The sequence below is a fragment of the Dermochelys coriacea genome, chromosome 9, assembly GCF_009764565.3.
Source record: "Dermochelys coriacea isolate rDerCor1 chromosome 9, rDerCor1.pri.v4, whole genome shotgun sequence".
In the NCBI taxonomy this organism is placed as follows: domain Eukaryota; kingdom Metazoa; phylum Chordata; order Testudines; family Dermochelyidae; genus Dermochelys; species Dermochelys coriacea.
Genome location: NC_050076.1, coordinates 21627611 through 21651266, shown reverse-complemented (window position 1 = coordinate 21651266; position 23656 = coordinate 21627611). Strand labels below are relative to the sequence as shown.

Genomic DNA, 23656 nt, shown 5'->3' with positions numbered 1-23656 from the left:
GTCTTGCATAAGAGCATGGCTATAGTTTGGTCACTTTTATTTTACAGTGCGCTTTCTGACTATTGCCGGAATGATTTCTGCACTCCTGACACAGGCTCTGCTGTGCAGTGTCTGGTGTCCTGTGGCATCTACAACTATCTTCAGTCTAGCTCCTAACCAGTTATTCACAATGGATGCCCTCAATGGTGCTGCTGAAACTGAAGATCCTAAACAAGCATCTACTGTTCTCCCTGGTCCAGACCGGGGGAGAAATGAAACTGATCCAGTCGCAGATGTTGGAACTCAAGTAAGTTCCCAGCATGCTGTAACACCCCCAGCAACCTCTCTCTTTAACAATGAGGCTGGGGGAGTGGAAAATAACATTAACCTTCAAGAGCTGAAGCCCACTTCTACTGGCCCTATACAACCAGTCATTTCAGAAGAATTTACCAACACAAACACTGAGAACACTTTTGCAGTAACAATTGATCCTAGAGGAGAGGAGGAAAACGATACCATCTTAATCCCATTACTTGGTGCTAATGAAAGCATTGTATTTGATCACTTTGCTTCTTTCTCCATTAATACACCAAAGGAAAACAGAAGTGCAACAGAAAAACAGTGCTTCTGTGACAGTCCTGAGCCTGAAGGACAAAAGGGAGAACGGGGTGAAAAAGGGGATCCAGGTAATTTTATCACTTAATGCCTTTGGTCAGCTACGTTTTTCAAATGAGCTCAATTATTTCCTAGGTAAAAGCAGATGCATCAGTATCATGCTGAGCAACCACAACTCTGGATTCTATGTGCAATTCTAAGTTGGACGTGTTGCTTATGCACTGGCTGAGCATGAAACTACAGACAGAGGTGAAAGTAAGCCAGTACGCCCCGGTACGGTGTACCGGTAAGAGCCTGTGCGCCATACCAGGACCAGCTTTCCCAGACGACAATTTAAAGCCCTGGGGTAGCGGTGGCAGGGCTGCAGCGGGGATTTAAAGGGCCCCAGAGCTCCAGCTGCTGCTACCCCCCCGGCCCTTTAAATCTCCACCAGAACCCTGCTGCCGAAGCCCTGGGGTAGTGGCGGTGGGGCTCCGGAGTGGATTTAAAGGGCCAGGGTGCTAGCGGTGGCTGGATCCCCGGGGCCCTTTAAATCCCCGAGGGAGCCTGGCTGCTGCTACCCCAGGGCTTGGGCAGCAAGGCTCAGGCGGGGATTTTAAAGGGCTTGGGGCTCCGGCAGCCGCTACCACAGTGGAGCCCCAGGCCCTTTAAAGCTCTGCCAGAGCCCAGAGCCCCAGGGTAGCGGTGGCAGCCGGGAGCTCCCAGGGCTCCTCAATGATTTAAAGGGCCGAAGGCTCTACTGCGGTAGTGGCAGCTGGATCCCTGGGCCCTTTAAATTGCCCCTGAGCCCTGGGGTTCCCAGCTGCCTCTGCAGCTGGTAGCTCGGGGATGATTCAAAGGGCCCTGGGCTCTCAGCTGCCACTACTGCAGCTGGAGCCCTGGGCCCTTTAAATCAAGATGTAAAGGGCCAGGGGATTTAAGACCCCGCCTCTTCTGGTTAAAGCCACTCCTCTTCCGGTTGAGGCCATGCCCCCTGCTCAGGACTCCAGTGTACCGGTAAGTCCTCTAACTTACTTTCACCCCGACTACAGAATGTAAACAAAACAAAACCCGCCTTGTCCGATTGTGCCTAGCCACTGTAACACATGTCACACACAGTGTTGTGTGCTAATTTGGTATTCTTGCTGTACCTGCAATAGACAACTTCGGACAAGCTGAGGACCATCCTGATTGTACTGGCTTTTTTGTGTCACATGTTACTGATGATGTTACTGATCGCATGTATGTGCATGTGTTAGTTTATAGCACACTTAGGATTGTTAATGGCAGCTAAGAAAAGTGCAAACCTTTCTAGAAGTGTATGAGATTCAGCGTGATGAGTCATAATGGCTCATTTGGAATCTTTGCTATCTATAAACACACTTTACTGATACTTTAAATATGTATTTAAGGATTCTTCAAGACAAGAGCTATTGATTCAATAGACTGAAATGGCTATCATGAAGTGTTTATAGTCTTTCATGTAAACAAGCATTTAGGGAGTTACTAAATTGTAGCTTTTGGACCTTCCTAGCTATTACACTTTAACACGTGTAATAAATCCACATTTAGGAGCAACTAAGGTGCCATTAAGGAAATTTAGAAAATTTTCGGCATAATACAGGATAATATCTGGGCATATTCTTTTGTATCAGTGCAGTTTTGTACTGGTTCTATTCTCCCCTTGATATATCAGTTACGATAGCATAAAAAATGGGAGGATTTATCCTTATTGCAGCCAACAAGAAACCCTTTGGAATTGTTTTTAAACATTACTCCACATGAACAGTAATTTCTTTTCTAAATAAAAAATGTTTCTAAAAAACTTGTTTAATGTTACTTTTTTGTCAATATGCCAATTTTTTTCTAATGTTGTATTCAAAAGAAAAATCAAGGATGACCCTATGTTTGCAAGACCAGGCTCTAAAAATTTACAAACACTTATATGTGTCATCCCATGAGTAGGTAATGTATAAAACTACTAATGTGTGTAAGCCTCTAGGGATCAGGCCCCTTAGCCTTGATTGAAATCCTATATAGGTCATTAAAGCAAATGATTGCAGAATGGAATGGCTGACCATCTTGAATTGTGTATCTCTTCCAGTAGCACCATAATTATGTGTTCTTTTGAGATGGCATGATGACCACTCCTAAACCCTGTAGTTCACTATATAGCATGAAACATTAACATATCAGACTAGAGATGGCTCCAAACCACATCTCTGGATCTGCACACTTAAATTTTGGAGAAGTTTAGATCCAGATTTGAATGCTGACCCATCTCTAAATTACATAATTTAAATTTCATCTTCAGAACCTTTAAAAACATAAACACATAATTTAAAAAATATATGTCCTTAATTTAACAAATTTTTTTGTATTTTTTTAAAGGCGGGGTAATGTATAAATAACAAATAGCATGAGGTGATAAGACTTTTCATTCTTTTAAATATTTGTCTATTGTAAAATATATCAAGTGGCTAATTTTTCACATAGAAAACTTACAGCTTAGCTTTCTATAATCACACAGTATAGAATGACCATTATAAAATGAAAATGTCAAGTGAACATTCTGATATGGAATTTTATGTTTGTTTGGGACATTCCACACTTGACAAAGAGCATATATAGGATGGCAATATCTGAAATACAACCGTTTTCTTTGTAGGTAACCCAGGGAAAAAAGGACTACAAGGGCCCTTGGGAGAAACTGGACAACAAGGACTAAAGGGAGAAAAGGGTAATCAAGGATCCAAAGGTGATCTAGGTAAACCAGGGCCTCCTGGTCAGAAAGGAGAACAAGGTCGGTCTTCTTCCTGTCCAAACAGCAATAAAGGTGATGCTGGAAGCACTGGTTCTAGAGGTCCTCAAGGACTTAAGGGAGACAAAGGCGAGTGTGGAAAATTGGGTCCAAAAGGTGATGTTGGACAGAGTGGGAGTCCTGGAGAAAAGGGACATGGAGGAGAAAGAGGGCAAACAGGTAAGAGGGGACCAAAGGGATATGCAGGGCCACCAGGAGTCCGCGGGACTCCAGGTCTTAAAGGGGATGCTGGGGTTTATGGAAAAATGGGTCATCCTGGAAAACATGGACTATCTGGACTTCCAGGACGGAAAGGAGAAAAAGGACAGAAGGGAGACTGCAAAGAAAGTGACATCACAGCTTTCTCCATTGGTCTTCAAAAAAGAAACAGCTTCCCACCACCAGGGTCTCCAGTGAGATTTGATAAAATTTTCCTTAATGAAAATGAAGCATATAATGTGGAGTCAGGTGTGTTTGTAGCCAGCACTGGAGGCATCTACTTTTTCAGTTACCACATGAGTGTTTCCAGCAAATCACTGAGGGGTGCACTTTTCCACAATGGTAAAAGAATTCTACAAATGTCCAGTGTAAGACCTGTCAAACAAGCTGCATATAATGTGTATCAGGTTTCTGGATCTATATTGATTCATCTTAATGAAGATGATAAAGTTTGGCTCCAGATTTTGAATGCATCTCAAAATGGTCTGATAGCTGATGAAACCACTGATTCTGTATTTTCAGGTTTTCTGGTATTCCCTGACTAGAAAATTTCAAAATAATATAAAATACAGTAGATGTGGTTCCTGCAGTACTTAAACATAGGAGCTGGGGACATCCAGCACTCTGTAAGATAAGGCACATATGCTGTGATTATAAACTGCCAATTATTGACAGTGTCAGCTCAGATCACAAAGACAAATTGCTCTTGTTTGTAATATGTTACATATTTGTGCATTTCACTCTATTTCATTTAACTTCAAATTCTGTTTATGGAATCTATGAATGGGTGTAATTTCTTTTTCTTCTACCTCAACAAGGGCATTATTATCACTGTTGTGAATTGTTTATGTAGCACCAAAGTGTGTCCTGTGCATTTTACAGTAATTTAAAAGCACTGGTCCCTGCCCCAAGACATTTACAATCACAGAATCTAGGATCAGATTCTTAAAAGATACTATACTATAAAATGAACAGCAGTGGGAGAAAGGGTGCAATGAGAGCTGGTCCAAATGAGTATTTTTTCTAATCAAACATTTTAGCAGAAAATTTTCATTTCTGTCAAAATGTTTTAGTTTTTCAATGTAAAAGAGAAAACATTTTTGTGACATTGCCTCTGCAAAAGGGTGTGTAAAAGAAAAAAGGCTGTGTGTGGGGAAGGCGGAAAAAACAGAAAATGTTTCACTTTGTGAAAACTGAAATTGGGTTTTCTGTCAAATTTAATACATTTTTGTGGGAAATTTTGAAAAAAATAAATGAAAATATTTCAGTTTTCTGCAGAAAACAATTAACCACCCAGCTCTACCTTAAACATCTTTTTTTTTGTTTTCTTTATTTCATTTCATTGCTTATTTTCCTTTGAATTTTTTATCCTGATGGATATACTTGTTTCTTGCCATTTGTCCATTTAGCATCCATTTTGTTTAATTCATTTTAACAAAATCCTATTTTCTACGATGTTCAGTTGTTCACCTTTTTTTCTATTTTTTGTGCTATTTTTTTTGGTCTGTCTTTGTGCCTGTAAATGCAATTTTCCAATTTCATTTTTTACATTTAGGTAACAAGTGGAAGTGAAACCATCTCTAGAGAAACTTTCTGTGTCTCCTTTATTGAACTGGCTCCTGGCATTATATCAAATATATTCAAACTGTTCAAATATGTTTCCAAAACGCCACCCAAAGGCCTGCTTTTGCAAACAGCTCCTCTTTGGCATAGTGGTTAGTACTGTGAATAGCCTTGATAGTTATGTTCCCTGCCTCAGGCAGCAACATACATCCTGCCCTTTCCTCTCAGCCCTAAAGGCATAAATTACCCCCACGAGTCTCCTAACAGGGGTTAGGTGTGAGGTTGTAGTGGAAGAAAGAGCATCCAGAAAACCTTGTTCAAGTTCAACCAACCCCAAACACCTCTGAAAAAAAATCTACCCATGGAGGAAGAGGGAGAACTGGGAATTGCTAGGGGTGATCCCTCTTTCTCTCTTCCTGTCTGAAAGTCAAGGGGGGTGGACAGCTTGCATATTAGGGCTTGCAAAGAGCTGATTTGCCTTTAGGTTTGGGTTTCCTTGCTTTTATTGGTCTGTCACAATCTTTTAACCTGATCCTGATTTCCTGATGCACCAAAAACTCTTAGGGGCTGGAAGGAATGTAGAGTGGCCCTTAATGTTACTTTGGCATAACCTTGTGTATATTATTTGATCTTTATTTAGCTGGGCAAATAATCAATAGTTTGAGTTATTTTTTTCCACCTTGGATTCTTACTGAGCCACACAACTAGCTAAAAAAGAGAAACATTATTTTTCATACTAGGTAAAATAAGAAAAAGTTATTTTTTCTTGTTTTGCGGTAGCCTTAGTTTTCTTCACAAAAGGCTCTTTATTGGGATGTTTGTGATTAAACAGAGGTATAGGTTGAGATTTTTCAAAGATGAATAGGTGGTTTAGCCACAAAACTCCTACTCATTTAAATGGGAATTGTGTTCGTAAATCTCCTAGTCAGCTTTACAAATCTCAGCTTATCCCTGTGGAAATGCATGATGCTAACAATGTCTGTGGGTATATACTTTAAGGCATTTCATGGCCTGCATGCATCATTTATATCAGTTAAATGTGAATTCTAAATTATATTAATAAAGAAAGTGATGTAAGTGAAGATAAACATTCGTTTACATGCTCAGCCTCTGGGCTCTCCAAACTGTGCCTAAAATTCAATAATTACTGCTTAGCGTGAAAATAAAGACACATTCTGAGTTTTGCATCATGTACAGTCGACTTACAGATAAAATCTCCCATTCACCGACCCACCTGAAATTCTCACAGAACCAAGTAATAGTCTTGCAGCTCCCACACAGACAGCATTCAAGTCATTTACGCAAATACCAACAAGAGATTGAAGCTGTCTTTGTAGCAAAGATAATGCTCTAACCTTAACATGCACAAATATGGCATTAAACTGGAAGCCAGGAAAGAGTAGCTTTGGTGAATACACAGGTAGCACTGTAAATGGCAATAATCTTAATTTAAAAAGTTGCACTGTTGAATAAGTTATTTTGCTTCTGAAAGGTTCTGATTTGAAACCAACATCAGGATTTTATTACAGTACAACCAATTTGATAGCTGTTTCACAATTGTGTAGTTCCTGACTGAACAGATGTGACAAGTTCTCCAGTGAAGGCTTGATGCTGCTATCTACTACTCATATAAGCAGTCCCATTGACCCACATCCACAAAGGAATTTAGGTGCCTAAACCCTGGATTTAGGCACTGCTGAGATCTGCAAAACCCATGCTTGGCTGCCTCATAATCCTGTAGGTGCCTGAACTCACTTGGTGCCTACGTTTTTGTGGTAAAAGTTCCCTAAGCACCTGTGTTTCTGCCTCTGGGCACGAACACAATACCTCACTCTAAGCATCTGGATGCCTATCTCCAGAGGCGTAAGCCCCAGTGTGATCATCAAACCAGGGAAAGATATCTTGCCTTTTGGGTCTGAGCTGGTAGAGCATGCTCTGACCACATCTAGAGGATCAGGGCCATCCACAATCCAGGTGTTGGTGGTTGATCTGAGCCATTGATATTAGTGGGACTACTTGCAAGAATAAGGATTGGAAGAGCTGGTCCATGATAATTCACAGAATAGAGATCAACTGGTGCAGCTCAGGCTGCAATAGACCAAGCAACCTCTTATGACCATTGTACTGCAGACCGTTCATAATAGTATGTAAAAGGCTCTGAAAGGGCTTGCTGTCCCACTATTATACATGTGATGTTACAATGCTGAGTTGTTAAACCATAGAAACAATTATAACTCCTGCCTTCCTTTAGACACTGACACCATAAGGTTATTTGAACTAAGTAGCTTTTTTTAAAGGAAGCAGAAAGAAATGAGTCATCAGCTGAATCTAGCCTTTTCCAAGAAATTTAAAATACATGAGCAACTTTGGTAGCATTCAAGAAACAATTAAATGTTTTGACCCAAGTACTTTTGTAATTGTAATGCAGTTGATTAAACTAATGCACACAATTTCATTTCAAATTACAAGTGCAAATTACCCTTTTTGTACCAACATTGTATTTTTTTTGTATCTTTTATCATATTTTATTTGGCTTCCAGTTGTAGAATGGAACTCTATTAACACCAGTAATTTTCTTCCTTAATCCTAGAAATTTATCGTTGTGGTTAATGAGAATACTTTGCAAAACAGTCTCATTTTGTTGGTTCCCTGTTATTTTTGGTCCTTCCATACAGAAGAATACAATAGAGTGCAATTAAAAAAATGTTAAAATAAACAACACATTAAAAAGAAATTAAAAACTTGCCAGGTGTCATTGTATCTCATTCTGTCAGGGGCTGAGGTCTTCCTGCTGTTGGTTTCCATGAAAGTTGAGAATGCTCAGCATCTCTCAGGAGGCATGTGGGAGTTGGCAGGATTGGGCCCATAGTATGTTGTCAATCCTCTTCCTGTTCACTGCTGTCCGTAAGCAGAACAAGAGTCTAAAAACTTAATAGCAAAAAAAGTAGAATGTAAAGATTGCAAATTGTTGCAAACTCTGGGCCAAATTTTGCTCTATTATACTGGTGTAAATCAGTTGCCTTCAAAAGCACTTAAGCAGAGTCATTCTGGACTTACATCAGTGTTACTGAGAACAGAATATATCCCTTTACAAAGGCCTAATCCCCTGTGAAATGATTCAGCTTGTCTGCAGTTCACATACACCCTTCCTTTGTCTTGTCAGGTTTTAACTATTTTGAATTTCAATTTAAAATATGCAGAATTGGGACTGATTAATGGATACACAAACCAATATTATTAAAAATGAACTGACCTTGTTGGGTTGAGGATCTTAGTCCTATTTTTCAGCTTAGTAAGCATTAACTTCTAGTGTCACGCTGAGTGGTTATTATTCCATGATATTGTCAGGATGTGTGGGCTAAGAGTGGGCTATAATGGATTTTACATCAAAACTCCTCTTTGACATCAACTGGATGTTCTGAAAAACTGATGAATCAATATGGTCTGGTATGTTTAATAACATGCTGAACTTTTTTTATTTCTGAAAGTCATAGAGTGTGAGTGTTGGGGAGAGAAAAGGTAATGTTTAAATTACAAATAGATAGAGGAAGATTACCATCCCAGCACCTTTTATCAAAGGAGAATTGATTGTTAACTTTAAGAAGGTCTGAAACAAACTCATTCTTTCTTGTCCAATGGCCAAACTGAATTTTGAATGTACTGTAACACGGTAAATGCTGAATCATTAAATGAAATTAATTTCTGGTTTTATTTTCACCAGGATGAGGACCCCTGTAGGGCCCTAGAGCCTGGGCTCCAGCCCAAGCCCAGAAGTGTACACAGCAATGAAACATCCCACTAGCCTGATCCCTGTGAGCTTGAATCGGCTGGCATGGGCCAGCTGCGGGATTTTCTTTGCTGTGTAGACATACCCTCTGTTAACCTGCTATGCTCTCTGTACAAAAATCCGAAGAGCTATTGCTGTAGATAAAAATTTAGACACAATATCCCGTCACCCATACTCCTATTGAGTAGTTCTGTATTCCAGGGCAGCATAGTGGGCCAGATTGCTGGTCACCTCATTCCATGCTGCTGTGGAGCTCAGCCACTTTTTTGGCACCATGCCATCTAGACCTGCTGGAGACCTATTCATGTGGACTGGTGAAAGGAGGGTGCAGGCTGTTATTTTCACAGCTCTCTCTCTCTCTCACATACACACACACACACGGTAAAACATAAAATACACTTTTTGGAAGGTTGCAATATAACACTAATTTACTTCTTAAAATCCAGAACCCTAACACACAAGAAAAAAACACCATCAACACATTGAGACAAAACAGGCTGCTCCCTAACTCAGCTTCCATAATGAAACTGGCCTTGCTCTAGGCTGACTCTTTGCAGACTGACTATACAAAACCCAGATTGTACACTTCCATACTGAGCTCCCTAGCCTGCAAGCAGGACCAGAAAACCTCTTCTAAGTGTAATTTTAACACAGTTTTCAATAAATCACACAGGTTTGGAGAGTAGGCAGAACATCCTCATGCCATCCCTGCCAGTATTGCAGATCTTTATCTGATTATGGTAATACATTTCAAGGCTATGGCCCCACTGAGGATCCCCAGGAGCCACTATTCCCTGGTGTAGAGTGATTCCAATAGAAACCATGCAGCCAGAAAGTTTGTGGAGTGGACAGCTGGTCCAGAAGCAGGGGATGAGGGCTTCTGCATGGATCCCATGGGATCTGTCTGATGGGACAAGGGGGAGTAATCTTGACTTGGGAATTCACATGAGAATTTACTTGTAAAAAAATACTCTCCCACAATTTTTAATGTGGGAAGGGTCAATTTGCCCCAGTTATTGGTATTGCTCGGAGTGAATAAGCATAACAGAATTAGACCCATGGCTTGTACAATAATTGTGAAAGAGTGTGTTGTTCTGGCTGCTTAATTTCCTTTGCGAGAAGTAATGATGAAGGGGTAAAAAGAACATAAGAATGCTATACTGGTCAGATCAATGGTCCATCTAGCCCAGTATCCTGTCTTCTGATTGTGGCCAGTACCAGATGCTTCTGAGGGACTGAACAGAACAGTGCAATTATCGAGTGTTCCATGCCCTGTATTTGATGTATGCTGGTGAGGTTTTCCTCACTGTCACCATTTTATTTCCAGAACAGGTGCCTGATCAGTAGCTTACTTTTTGGCTTTGGCAATGAGGGTAAGTGAGAACATTCAAATAAAATACGAAAATTAGCATGTAAAATTATATGAACATTAGTTGTGTATTTATGGAAGACAGTGAATCACAAGCAATCTAAACATCATGAGACAAGCAATAACCTTTAGGATCCTGGCTGTTAAATACATCTCTTATCAGTTTGACTTTTCCAGTTGAAAAGTGTTGCTGAGAAACTAAAAATTCTTGCTGCCAGAGTTTGTTTCCAACATCGAATTTCCTGGCCTACTCACATTGAACCCTCCATTGCACTAAGTCTGTCCTGTCTTTACTTAAAGGCACAATGCTGTATAATATTACTGAGATACCACCTTTAGTTTCCCTTTTAAAATGAACAAACATGATCGGTGAACTATGCAGTTTCCAAAATTTAAAACAATGAGAGCACCAAAATGGACCTTATGTTAAGGGAAAGGGAAACCACTCTTTATAAAGGCAGTTTTGGGTGTGGAGAAGGAAAAACAGAAAGGAATTAAATATCTTTAAACCAGTTCAAAATTAATTTTCTCTGCAAATATTCCAGGTGAATGCCAAAATGTTCAGCTCATACAATGGGAGCAGGACTGAGCCCTGAAGGTTAATGATAAAGGAAAAATGTGAGTTCTGACATGACCAAAAATACATATTTTTACAATCAAATATTGTCTACACATTTCACTCAGTTTGACTTGACATTCAATCCCTCTCCTTTGCAATAGAGGAATTTGATCCTAAATCAATGAAATATATTGCTATTGTAATTCTTGTAATGCTATTCTGATTTGGCAGCTTGCCAAGTGTTATTGGAGAAAATCATGAAAGAATCTAAAGCAGGAAAATGATTATATTAGAATCATGGACTTTGCTAAAAATAGATGAAAACTGGTTATAGAGAGAAAAGGAGTACTTGTGGCACCTTAGAGACTAACAAATTTATTTGAGCATAAGCTTTCGTGAGCTACAGCTCACTTCATCGGATGCATCAGATGAAGTGAGCTGTAGCTCACAAAAGCTTATGTTCATAAATTTGTTAGTCTCTAAGGTGCCACAAGTACTCCTTTTCTTTTTGTGGATGCAGACTAACACGGCTGCTACTCTGAAACCTGTGGTTATAGAGAGAAAGTGGAAATATATGTGACTATAAGAATTGAGAAAGCAGAGGAGAGTACAAGAAGGAATCCAAAGTGAATATATTGTATATTATATTTTTTCATACTTTGTTAGACCAAAAATATCTAATAATTTATCCCAGTACAGAAACACAAATTAAATTTTTCCAAACTGCTCCAAAGTAAAATGATTCTGATGGAACATAACATATACCAAGAAACAAATGAAATTTCTTCTATCAGAATGAAAGTCAGAAGGCTCAGGGGATTAAAGGTAAAAAACAAACCAAATCAAAGAAAAACAACAACTCACATCCCCCCATCTAAAAAACCTCTTTGAGGATAGTACTATATGAGAAATCCAAACTAATTCCACTAAAACAAATGGTTTCAGGAATTGGAATTGATCCAAAATCAAATATAAAAGTATTCAAGTGAATGCATTTATAGTAGTTGCCATTTGTTAATGGGAATATACAGCGGTAGCTGAGATACACAGTTTCGCTATATATTTAACAATATATCTACAGTTACTACATGATGACAATTGGCAAATATTAATATTTAAGTGGCTTCTGCTGTAAATGACACTTTCCAAATATTACAATAGAGTGAGAGGCCCTGTTTATGACAGTTATCTATGGATCTCTACACAATTTGGATTTTGGAAATATATTTCTGGCTTGGATATGTACAGGAAAGGGTCAAGGTGTGAAAACTATACTACCATTCCATCCCTAGAGGTGATCCCTCTTGCTAAGGGCAAAAGCACTTAACTTGGTTAGCATTTATAGAGTACTTCTCCTCTCTAAATCTCAGAGCACTTTACAAAGTAGGGTAAGTATAATTACTGTCTCTGGACACTGAGGCACAAAGAGGTGAAGTGACATGCTCAAGGTCATACAACAAGTCTGTGGGAATGTCAGGCATAGAACCCAGGTTTCATGATTTCAGTAGCCCCTGGTTTAGCCGCTAGACACTAGGAAAGGGACTTGCCTAGACCCCACCTGTTTTGTGGTGCGTACTTCATACTCTAGAACTGTCAGTCTGACACATTTCACCAGCCCAGACTTGCCAACACATTAGGAAATGTAAGATTTTTTGCCTTATTCTCACTGGCTTTCTTACACCTACGCACACTCTCTACAGTTTATTTCTTCACCTTTCCTGTAGACACTGAAAGATGGTGGGGTTAAGATAAACAAGACCATTCCCTTACTTGGCAAAACCCTACACATACCTAAGTAGAAAAGCTCCGTGACTGTTAAATCCTGGGGGTGAAATCCCGGTCCCACTGAAGTGAATGACAAAATTCACATTGACTTCAATGCAGCCTGGGGTTTGAGTGAGGAGCGGCGTGCATCTCTCACACTGCTCATCATGAACAATCTCAAAGTGTTTCTTCCCTTCTGCTCTTCTCATCTGACCCTGGGGTGCAGCAAATAGCATGCCATAAATTCCTATCTGTCTGGAGTAGCATAAAGGATTGTGTAAGCATCTTCTGAAATCACTGAAAAGCATTGCTTTGCAAGGAGAGTCCTTTATGCTCGGCAGGCTGGTAGTAGGGGCCTGGAGAGTAGCCAGGAAAGGGCCAGGTGAAGAGCAGTGTCCCAGCCTATGGGCAACATTTGCATTTCCTCAAATTTCAGTGTCATTCTAGTTACTTTGAGGAGAATTCACCAATCTCACTTTCTCTCTGTCACAGTGGCCCATCTCATTGGTTACAATAAAAGTAATTAAAGAAATAAAACAGATTACTGCCTGATTGAGAATAAGATTGGCTTTTCCAATGTGCCATCCTGGGTGGGTATTCCTGATAAAGGGAACATTCATAAGGTAGGAGATAACAAACATTGCTTCGCTTTATCTTCAGTATGGCTTTTGCAATGAAATTATGGAGTTTAAAAGATGCTATTAGTATAATTTAACCTCAAAAAATCCGAGTGTATTTAATGAATGTGTAATTGTAAGAAGACTGTTCTATTCCCCCACCTCAGAATAAAAGCGCAAAATGTTATTCAAACAACAAAGAAACACAGCCATCTGCCCATTATTTAAAGTCTTTTGGTTGTGGATAAACTTCTGTTGTGAACTAGAATATCTGAATTCAGTTATTCAGGGACAAAAACAAAGGTACAGTTGCATTACGAGTGTACAGCTGTGAGATATATGCTAACATTTCACGGACATTTAGACCCAATAAAGGATAGATGTGCTAAACTTGACATCATTACAGCGAAGAATAATTGCTCTCAGTTTGGGTCTATTGTGAAATATAAATGTCAAGTGAGTATATTAGAGTGAATTATTTTAGAACAATTGGAAAAAAATCTAATATAATGAAAAATGAACAATTTTACATTTATTAAAATGTATTTACATATATTAACAGCTTTATTTTAGTAACACCTTTGCCCATTGTAACACAGGGTTCAGCAGTCTAATTATCAGCCCTATTTTCAAGGGTATAAAACTTGGACTTTAAAATTCACCACTAGCTGAAACATATACAAGCTCAGAGCATCTAGGCAATTTATTTTATTTGTATTCATTTTATGATAGATTATCATGTAAACCCATTCATTTGAATTTGGCCACTTAAATGTACAGTATCTCTGTTTTTAGAAATAGTCACAGAAACTCTTTGTGCCTGTCAAACTCTCAAATAATTTTAATTTGAAAAATTACATTTTTTTCTAAAGATAATTAGGCTACAATTTGGCAACTTGGCATAATTAAGCTATTTTGGCAATGAATTAAATATATTTCATGCCATTCAGATTTTTAAGAAATAAAAATAAAACACAACTACTTCTGACATTTAATAGGAAAGCAGAAATTGCCATAGTGGATCAGCCTCATGATCCAGCTAGCCCTGTATCCTGGCTCTGACAGTGGACAGAACCAGCTGCTTCAGAGGAAGGTGCAGGAAAATCTGCTTTAGGCAGTTATGGAAAAAACCCCATCTAAGTTAAAGTTTCTTCCTAATGTCCAATAGCTAGAAGTTGGCTTTGCCCTGAAGCATGAAGGTTTATATACCTTCTGACACTATGGGGTGAAAACCTTTCCCCATTGAAATCAATGGGAGTTTTGCCATTGGTTTCAGGGGGCCAGGATTTCATGCTAGGTGTTTTTAATCTTTGGTATAATAGCTCTTGCTCTTCGCGTTATAATAACTACATTAAAAGTTGTCCAATGTCTAACTTGAAAAAAAGTCATGGAATTAAAAATTAAAATAAATGCTTTATGCTTTATGCACATTGTAGCCTTTGTGTTCCCAAACTCATGCCTAAGAGACAGATAGTCAGCAAGTGACATGGTATTTCTTCACTTTTGTGGGATGAAGATAGGCCCTACAGATATTATTTTGCATGTTTTATTTATGATCCTATAATGTGCACAGAAACGAACTGACAATTCAGATACTACTGTATTGTTCTGCTTGCTAGCTCCTAGGAGTAACCTGACAGTGTAAATGCTATTGTTCTGCTGTTCTGGTTGCAGGTTTGTAGCATTTTTAAGTTATGGGTTTTCCAAAGCATCCTGCCAGGTGTTTAAATTGACGTTCTGCTCTAATGAACCACACAAGCCATTACTTTGCTAATTGCCTGAGTTACAGTGCTCTGTACAAAGCCATGGATTGTTCTTAGACATCTGGAGTATAAAGGAGCAAGGATATCCTGAAAAAGGAAGTGGCTGATGACCTTTCACATCTTGCATTAATCTGTTGCTAACATCTTAGAAACAGTCGCCCTCTGTTCTGTTCTTGGCTGGTGCTGAACTTGCTGCTTTGAGGAAAATGTACTATTATCAGCTTCTTGGCTCACAAGCCACTCACCACATTGTGACTAGATGGGCACTAAGAGGTACTTATGCTCTGCAGTTCTAGGTTATTTCCCCTGGGATAATCAGAGCAAGTTTTGAAACAGTAACTATGGGACAGGAGCTGCAGAGTGCCTTCTGTAAGGTGAAGAGTGGCCCCAAGTTGTGCTGAAGTTATCTCAGTTTTAGAGTACCTTGTCAGATCAAGTCATACTTGCACATTAGACAGTGACTGCCCCTTGAGGTATGCATGCTAGCCTTGGCTGCATGATCAGACAATATGAAATTTACTCACTGCACCAAATAAACATTCCGAGCATTTCATTATCTAATCTGTTCTCTCTTTTAGACAACACTCAGGGAACTAAGGGTGGAATAAAAAATCCTTCCTTACTAAACCTCTGAGGGTGACATACAGGAGTAAGTGGGTACTATGTGTCTATTAATCCTTCACCTGATCAGGTGGGCAAGCAGAGTGGGGTATGGGTGGAGCTTTGGCTCTGATGTCCACCTGCCCACACCCCAGCAAGCATACCTAAACCAGCAACAGATTACTGCCTTTCTGGAACAAATGGGAACCAAGGAAGGAACAGAGTCTGATTCACAATTCCTTCCTTGGCTGCTCCTGGGGCATTACAGCTACACACTAGTCCTTACAGTGAGACCCAAAGTCTCTTTCTTGCCCTTAATATAATATTGAAATGTAATTGGTTTAGGGTTTCTGCATGAATTGCATCACGTAGGCCAGAAACTCCTAAATTGTTGTTGGCAGACGCCTCGTGGTCTGGGAGGTGCTAACTGTGTACATGATGCTGGCTCTTCTCCTGGTTTGCAGCTAGAGAAACCGAACAAATGGAAGGGTGAGACAGCCTGTCAACCTAGACAGTAAGGCTGGTTGAAAATGTTCTGTCTAAACTATTTTTTGATGAAAAATTGGGTTTTTGATTAAATGAATTTTTTCATAAAAAGTGTCTGCTTTCTGCGGATTTTTTTTGTCAAAACCCAAACACCTAAAAATGGAAAGAGTCTATCTGAAAACCAAAATTTAGAGATGCTGCTGCCACGCTTTATGGCAATTGTAGTTCAGTTGCTTCATGTCTCCATTGTTCTGTATGGGCCAGATTCTTCAGTTGAACTACAGGTCCTATGATGCACTGTGGACAGTTACTCCCATGATGCAGTGCATCCCCTCCCCAGAGGGGGCCATTAGGGTGAATCATGGTCATTGTAGTCTGACTGGGGAGCCCAGCCTATAGAAGAGAATGGGAGCATGAGGCACCTAAACTACAATTCCCATAAGGTACCATACAGCATTTTTATATTGAAATATTTTGGTTTTCAGCTGAAGTATTTAGTGTTCAAATATTTGCTGAAAATTATAATTTTCCATGGAAAATTTAGATGAAAATGAATTTTGTTTTTATTTTCATCAGAATTTTCTGTAGACAGAACTCATTAGACTGAGGACAGCAAAAAATACGTAAATGCTTTCCTAGTGTTAGCTTTCAGTGTAAGGAACCGCTGTAGTTGCCACTGCAATGTTATAAAATTAGTTAGCAAGGGGGGAGATAGTCTTCATACTAACCAATTGGATGTGAGGTAGTCAACACAATTGTTGAAAGGAAGGAAAGAGGGAGTCCACAAGACCAACCCTCTTTTGAAATGTGGTCCACACTATGAAAATGTTTGCAACCCCCCTATTTAGGCTCCCCTTCTTTGCTTAAGCAATTAGCCATATGAAAGATAAGGAAACAGAGATGGAAACTGAGACCAAGATGGAGTATGTAATTGGAAAATCTTATCTTCTTTGAAACATTTACTTCAGACCGCTTGGAATACTTAAGGTGTAATTTTGTTTCCACTTATTCCTTTAAAGCAAAGCCTTTTAAAGCAGGTAATTGTGCTTGACTCTGAAGTCATTATTGAATTCTCTCTAATCATTTCAGTACATCAAACACTTCAGAATTTGAGTTTTCTGTATTTTTAGAGTCACCCTGCATGGTCTTGATCATTCATCCCTTGCACCAGATGTTTCTCAAGCTTTATAAGAAATATTGCGGTGTTCTTAGGTCTAGGAAAAGCTCCAGAGAGAAATGGGGCTCAAGCCCATTGTTCCACTTGGGAAGGGTTTATGGATTAGATCTTGAAAAACCCCAATGACAAGAACAGTCCCATTGGAATCCCAGGAAATTCAACTGGAACAGTCCCAACTGAAATCAGAGGGACTACTCAAATGATTGTGTTTTGCAGAATCAGACTCGATGTTTGGAGGAAGGGAGTACTCATGAGTCCTTTGTAAATATGTGGATTTATCTTCTACAGACAAAAAGCCAAGGGGCAATTTCTGCTCTCATGTATAATCATACAACCCACACTGAAGTCACTAGGGCACTAGTGTAACTGAGAAGAGAATTCGTCCCAAGTGCTCAGATAACACAAAAGCAGAGTTATTAGGTGTCTGCTTCCTTCTCCATTTGCCTTTCCCATCTTGGTTATCTGAAGGAGGCTGTTTTATCCAGCAACCTACAGAGATACAGAAGCCCCTATGAATGCAATGGCTTTAGTAAACTTATTCATAACAAAAACCGTTTGCCATTCGAGTTAAAAGAGTAAAATGTATTTATTCATCTAGGAGAGTCAGCATTTCAGGGGTAAGTCACAATTTCAGATCCACTTGAGCTTTTGCATATATTTCCTCCTCTCCTCTTGCAGCTTCCTAGCTACTGCTTGCCAGCATCTCTCTTTTTCCTTTACAGGGAGCTGGGGCCCAGCTACCTCCAGCTGTGATGAAATATCTGTCAGATTCAGCTTCTTGCCCTGAAACCACTGCTACCAACTCCTTCTTGCCTCCAGGCTTTTCTTCACAACGAGGGCTAGAAAACATACTTAAAAAGCCAAAATTCTCATTCCATCTCTTGATACCAAGAACTGGGATTCTATAACAGACACCAAATGTTGGCAGAGTTGGCAACACTGGTAGCCATGGGCACACTTAGAGGACCTGGTTCTGTACCACATTATGCCAGCTTTATGCCACTTGACATCTGGGGGGAAGTTGCTACTGGTACGTGCTAGCCACAGACAATATTTCTTGTTTTAAATATAGAATGTCTCATTCTAGTTGAATCTTTTGAAACAGCATTAGCTTTGTTAGTGTGATCACTCTAGATTTCGAGCGGAAAGGACTGGTTTTGCTGTTTCAAATCACTGATACTTCACTGTGTTCTAATTGCTTCAGTTAGGTTGCTAAGCAGAAGAATAGTCAGATGTAAAAATCTTCAATAAACTTTCTTTTCAAATTAGAGATGGCATAGAAAGTATCGAACAGGATGTCAAATATTCCCTCCTCTAACTTTGTTTGTGGCATTTATGCTTTCTTCATGTGTTACAAAGATAATTCTTGTATTAGGACAAAGCCTACATCCTCCCAGTGGCTCCCACTTGAAACCTCTGAGATTTCTGGAACTATTGCTGAGAGCTGGGCACCTGGCAGTACTGTCTTTTTGTGTCTCTTTACAACAGGAATGTATCTACTCATTATAAAATGCAGGGTCACACAGCAGAAACTCTTAACTTCTTTTAGTTTCCACATCACTTAATGCCAATCTGATAAGTTGGCCTAGGTAGAAGGCTCCTGTAGCTGCATAGGGCCCCCACTGAAATCAATGGGGCTCTGTACAGATACAGGGGTCTCTCCTCATAGATCAACTGACAAGATCAGGGCCGTGAACTGTTTTTAATTAAGAAGAAACCTGCCTATCTGACAAAAATTTACTTTTGCTGTTTTACTCTTTACTGTTTATATGTCAAGCTTCTTATCTCGGATTTAAAAAGAAAAGACTCACAGTGAGAAGTGCAGGACAAGCAATAATGAATACAAAACAAATGAACCTTACAGGGAAATTGCTAATACCAGAAACCTGCTGCAATGCTTTATAATTACATTAATCTTTTCTTACAGCTACAAAAATGTGGCGTTTACCTTGGCACAGCGCCACCTTCATTATACTTATTGCTGCTGCTGTTCGCACAGAGGCGAAAGCTACCCTGGCTGAAAAGTTTACTAAGATAAAGTCTCCAGAGATAGAGGTCACTGATGGCTTTGACACATCCATTGTGCCACCCACTGAAGAAAGTCCGTTCACAGAAATATCGGAAACAAGCGAAATGCCAGTGGAGTTATCCACGCTGAACTCGGCCTTCAGAACGGCCACCACTCTGTTTCCCTTTGAAAACTTTACTCTTGACACAGCCGATTTCTTTTTTAATTGCTGTGATTGCTGTACCCCTGTGTCAGGTCAGAAAGGGGAACCAGGAGAGCATGGACTGCCAGGTAGGGGAAAGCAATTATTATCATTATTCATTTTTCAAGAGGCAGTGTCAGCTGTAGCATATGAACTAAGACGAAAGTGGCAATGATTCTCCAATTTTATTAAGTCTTGAATAAATTCTCTTGCAGGCCAGATCATCATGCTATGGTGATTTACACCAGCTGAGGATTGGGCATAATGGATTCATATTACATATAATATCAGATAAAAATCTAATTGTTCTTAAATGCTACATTAAAACAATGCCAACTTAGGACCCAAATCTGTAAGTCCCTCACATGTGGAACTCCAATTAAAATCAGTGTTCTGCATGTAGAGGTCTTACAAGGACTCAGGTTTACACACTAAACTAAGGAGAATCAGAGTTACTGTTACACACAAACTCCTGGACAATACTCCATCTTCCTCTGCCTCTCTCTCCCTTTGTATTGTAGAAATCCCAGAAAACTGTGCAATATTACATTTCATTTATGATGTTGTTACAGAGAGAAGGGTATGATTATTGTGTTCTATTATTTTTTTTAACTGAGTGTTAAACCAGGCAATCCACAGAAGAAAAGTGTCCTTGCACTGAGGGTATCTTAAAATCTGTAACAGACAGACTATACAAAAAGTGCACTAAGACAAAGGACTGTTGTACTTACGTCATCTTTATTGCTTTATAATTGAGTTATACCTAGGATTTGAAAAGAGAAAGAGTGGCCATTCGGAGAAGGACAGATCACCCCAAAAAGCTTTAACCTTCCCCCCAGTTTTAATTTTCCTTATTTGCCTGGTTTGCCAGCCACTTAGAGCATAGAAATTAAAAATAGAGAAAACCTGATAGTCTACCAAATCCCTCCACCAGCCAATGCAATATTTTCTTCCATGGTGTCTGCAGTCTGATTTTATGTCTTCCAAGCAGTGAGATTTTTACTACCTCTCTTAGGAGACTACTCAACAGAGAAATATGATTTAGTAACTAGGAAAATGTTCCCGATATTCAGTCTGAATTTCCCTTTGCTCACATTGATCCCTTTAGTCCTTGTCATGTCCTCATGGAACCCCACAGACATTTCCTCTCCCTGCACTTTTGTGTTTACTGTCTTCTAATAGTTGCAGATTGTTTTTCATATTCTCTTTAGCATGGTTTTGTGACCCTTCATGCTACCTGAAAGTAGTTCTGTGTTTTTCTACAGAGTTATATAATAATTAATAATAAAATCCCTGACCCTTTCTTGGAAACTGGGAAGTTCAATGCAAAAGATGATAAAGGCTCCAAATTTTAAATATGATTAATTTGCTCAACAGAGTCTCTATAAATACCCTATAAATATTTTTATAAGAGCTATATATTTTGTAACCTAATATATTGTATATTATGTAACGTTACTTTTTATTATTAAAATACACACCCAGATAGGGCCTGATTCTGACACCTTTACATTGAGCAGGACCTTAATCTGCAAGTATTCATGTTTATTTTAATGGCACTACTTTTGGAGAGAGATACTTTTCATCGGAGTAAAGGTGGTAGAGTCATGCCTAGAGCTTTTAAATATACTGTATTCAAGGGACTCTAGTCTCCCATTGTTAATAAGGGACAACATTGTATTAGCTATAGAGGGAGTTCTATGCATACATCTCCTGAGCACTGATGGAAGAAGAGCTCATGTCAAGTTGTTTGTATTGTGACAATGAACAAGGCCAGATGTGCACCAGCTATTTTTTAAAGTTTATTGTAAATTAAACCACCGAGTATCTTGTTTGCTTGTCTTTCTGACATTTCTCGCAATATGTGGATCTGATCTGCCCGATTACCATACTTGCATTTGCAGATAAAAAAAAGAAAGAAAGGGGGCGGAGTTAATTAGATATAGGATGTCTTCAGATGCATTTAAATACTGTATACACAAATTCTGATGTAATCTGTGTGTTTGGGCTTCTATAGCTGTATAGCAGTTGAAAGCTGTTTTTTAAGCTAAGAGACCTCCAAACTCAGAAATCAAAGTCTTAAAGATGGCATGGGGATTTGTACACTATGTGAAAGACAAAGGTCCCTGAACCAGTCAATAGATATATTATGAAATAGAAATTAGGATTTTCATAGCTGATGAGAGAATTTAGGCACACAGTTCCCATTAATTTCAGTGCCAGCTGTATGGCTAATCCCTCTAATTGGCTATGAACAATTACAGTGTTTTTCATTTGTGAAGGAAATATGACTCAGTTCTGAGCCCTGCTCTGCTTCTTTTGTATCACTCCCACGACACAAAGGAAAATACTCAGTTCTTCTCTGTTTCCACAAAGCACCCATCAGTATGTGGCAACCTCCATCATTTGTGGTTTACTACCTAACTAACATTCATAGGTCACTTTATAAAGTTCATCCTTTTCAGTCATTATGAAGATAGAATTCCATTGCCTAATGAATTTTCAAATGCTCATTTTCCAGGTCCTAAAGGAGAGATGGGAGACACTGGCCCTCAGGGCCTACCAGGAATTCCTGGACTTCAAGGTCCAAAGGGCTTCAAAGGAGACAAGGGTGAGGAACAGTAGCTGCTCATTTCAAAAGCACGAGATTTCTTTTTTTTCTCATATATTTTCTAAAGCAATTGAAATGTCTTGGTACAAATTAATACCTTGTAATTCCCATAGCCTGTAACTTATAACTTATAACAGCACAAAATAAAAATGGATATTCACAAAAGCCTGATCCAAAGGTCATTGAAGTTCTACCTCAATGGGCTTTGGATCAGGCCCATGTGTAGTAAAGAAAGCAACAAGCAGGCATAAAAGCAGCTTTTAAAAGTTAAATCTCTCAGACCAAATTGACTGCACCCAACAAGAGAGTGGAATTTAGTTCATTATCTGTAACTTCATGCAAAGACTCCCATTCACTTTAATATTCTTTGGACCAGGCCCTCAGTGGTCACTCTACTATCATGAATCACTCTAAGTATGACCCAGCAGTTTCTTGCTCATGGAGAAAACATATTTTTTAAAAAAATGTTTAAAAAGTTAAACTATCCATTAAACTATCTGTTATTTAGAGCGATGCTTCTCTGTTTGCAACAGTGTGATTTTTAGTATTCCTAAACACTTAGCACCTACACTTGAATAATCACTTGTCCCAGCGATGGGTGCTGTAGATGAAACAAACTTATTCATAGATATTAAGGTCAGAAGGGACTGTTATGATCATCCAGTCTGACCTCCTGCACAAGGCAGGCCACAGAATTTCACCCACCCACTCCTGCGATAAACCTCTCACCTCTGTCTGAGCTATTGGAGTCCTCAAATCGTGGTTTAAAGACTTCAAGGAGCAGAGAATCCTCCAGCAAGTGACCCATGCCCCATGCTACAGAGGAAGGCGAAAAACCTCCAGGGTCTCTTCCAATCTGCCCTGGAGGAAAATTCCTTCCCGACCCCAAATATGGCACTCAGCTAAACCCTGAGCATATGGGCAAGATTCACCAGCCAGATACCCAGGAAAGAATTCTCACCCCATCTAGCATCCCATCACAGACCATTGGGCCTATTTACCATGAATAGTTAAAGATCAATTAATTGTCAAAATTATGTTATCCCATCATACCATCTCCTCCATAAACTTATCGAGTCTAATCTTAAAGCCAGATAGGTCTTTTGCCCCCACTGCTTCCCTTGGAAGGCTATTCCAAAACTTCACTCCTCTGACGGTTAGAAACTTTCATCTAATTTCAAGTCTAAACTTCCCAGTGACCAGTTTATATCCATTTGTTCTTGTGTCCACATTGGTACTGAGCTTAAATAATTCTTCTTCCTCCCTAGTATTTATCCCTCTGATATATTTATAGAGAGCAATCATATCTCCCCTCAACCTTCTTTTAGTTAGGCTAAACAAGCCAAGCTCCTTGAGTCTCCTTTCATAAGACAGGCTTTCCATTCCTTGGATCATCCTAGTAGCCCTTCTCTGTACCTGTTCCAGTTTGAATTCATCCTTCTTAAACATGGGAGACCAGAACTGCACACAGTATTCCAGATGAGGTCTCACCAGTGCCTTGTATAACGGTACTAAAACCTCCTTATCTCTACTGGAAATACATCTCCTGATGCATCCC

At 39.4% G+C, this 23656-nt stretch overlaps 1 protein-coding gene across 1 annotated transcript in view; it reads left to right on the top strand.

Moving 5' to 3' along the window:
* The first annotated feature begins 53 nt into the window (after positions 1-53).
* OTOL1 (otolin 1) overlaps positions 54-23656 on the top strand; it is a 28754-nt gene continuing 5151 nt past the window's right edge. Inside the window, exons 1-6 of the mRNA XM_043492610.1 lie at positions 54-665; positions 3242-4122; positions 5148-5307; positions 15960-16103; positions 19205-19576; positions 22009-22098. Coding sequence (XP_043348545.1) covers positions 71-665; positions 3242-4122; positions 5148-5307; positions 15960-16103; positions 19205-19576; positions 22009-22098 — 2242 coding nt within the window. The 5' untranslated portion in view covers positions 54-70. The remainder of the gene's footprint in view (positions 666-3241; positions 4123-5147; positions 5308-15959; positions 16104-19204; positions 19577-22008; positions 22099-23656) is intronic.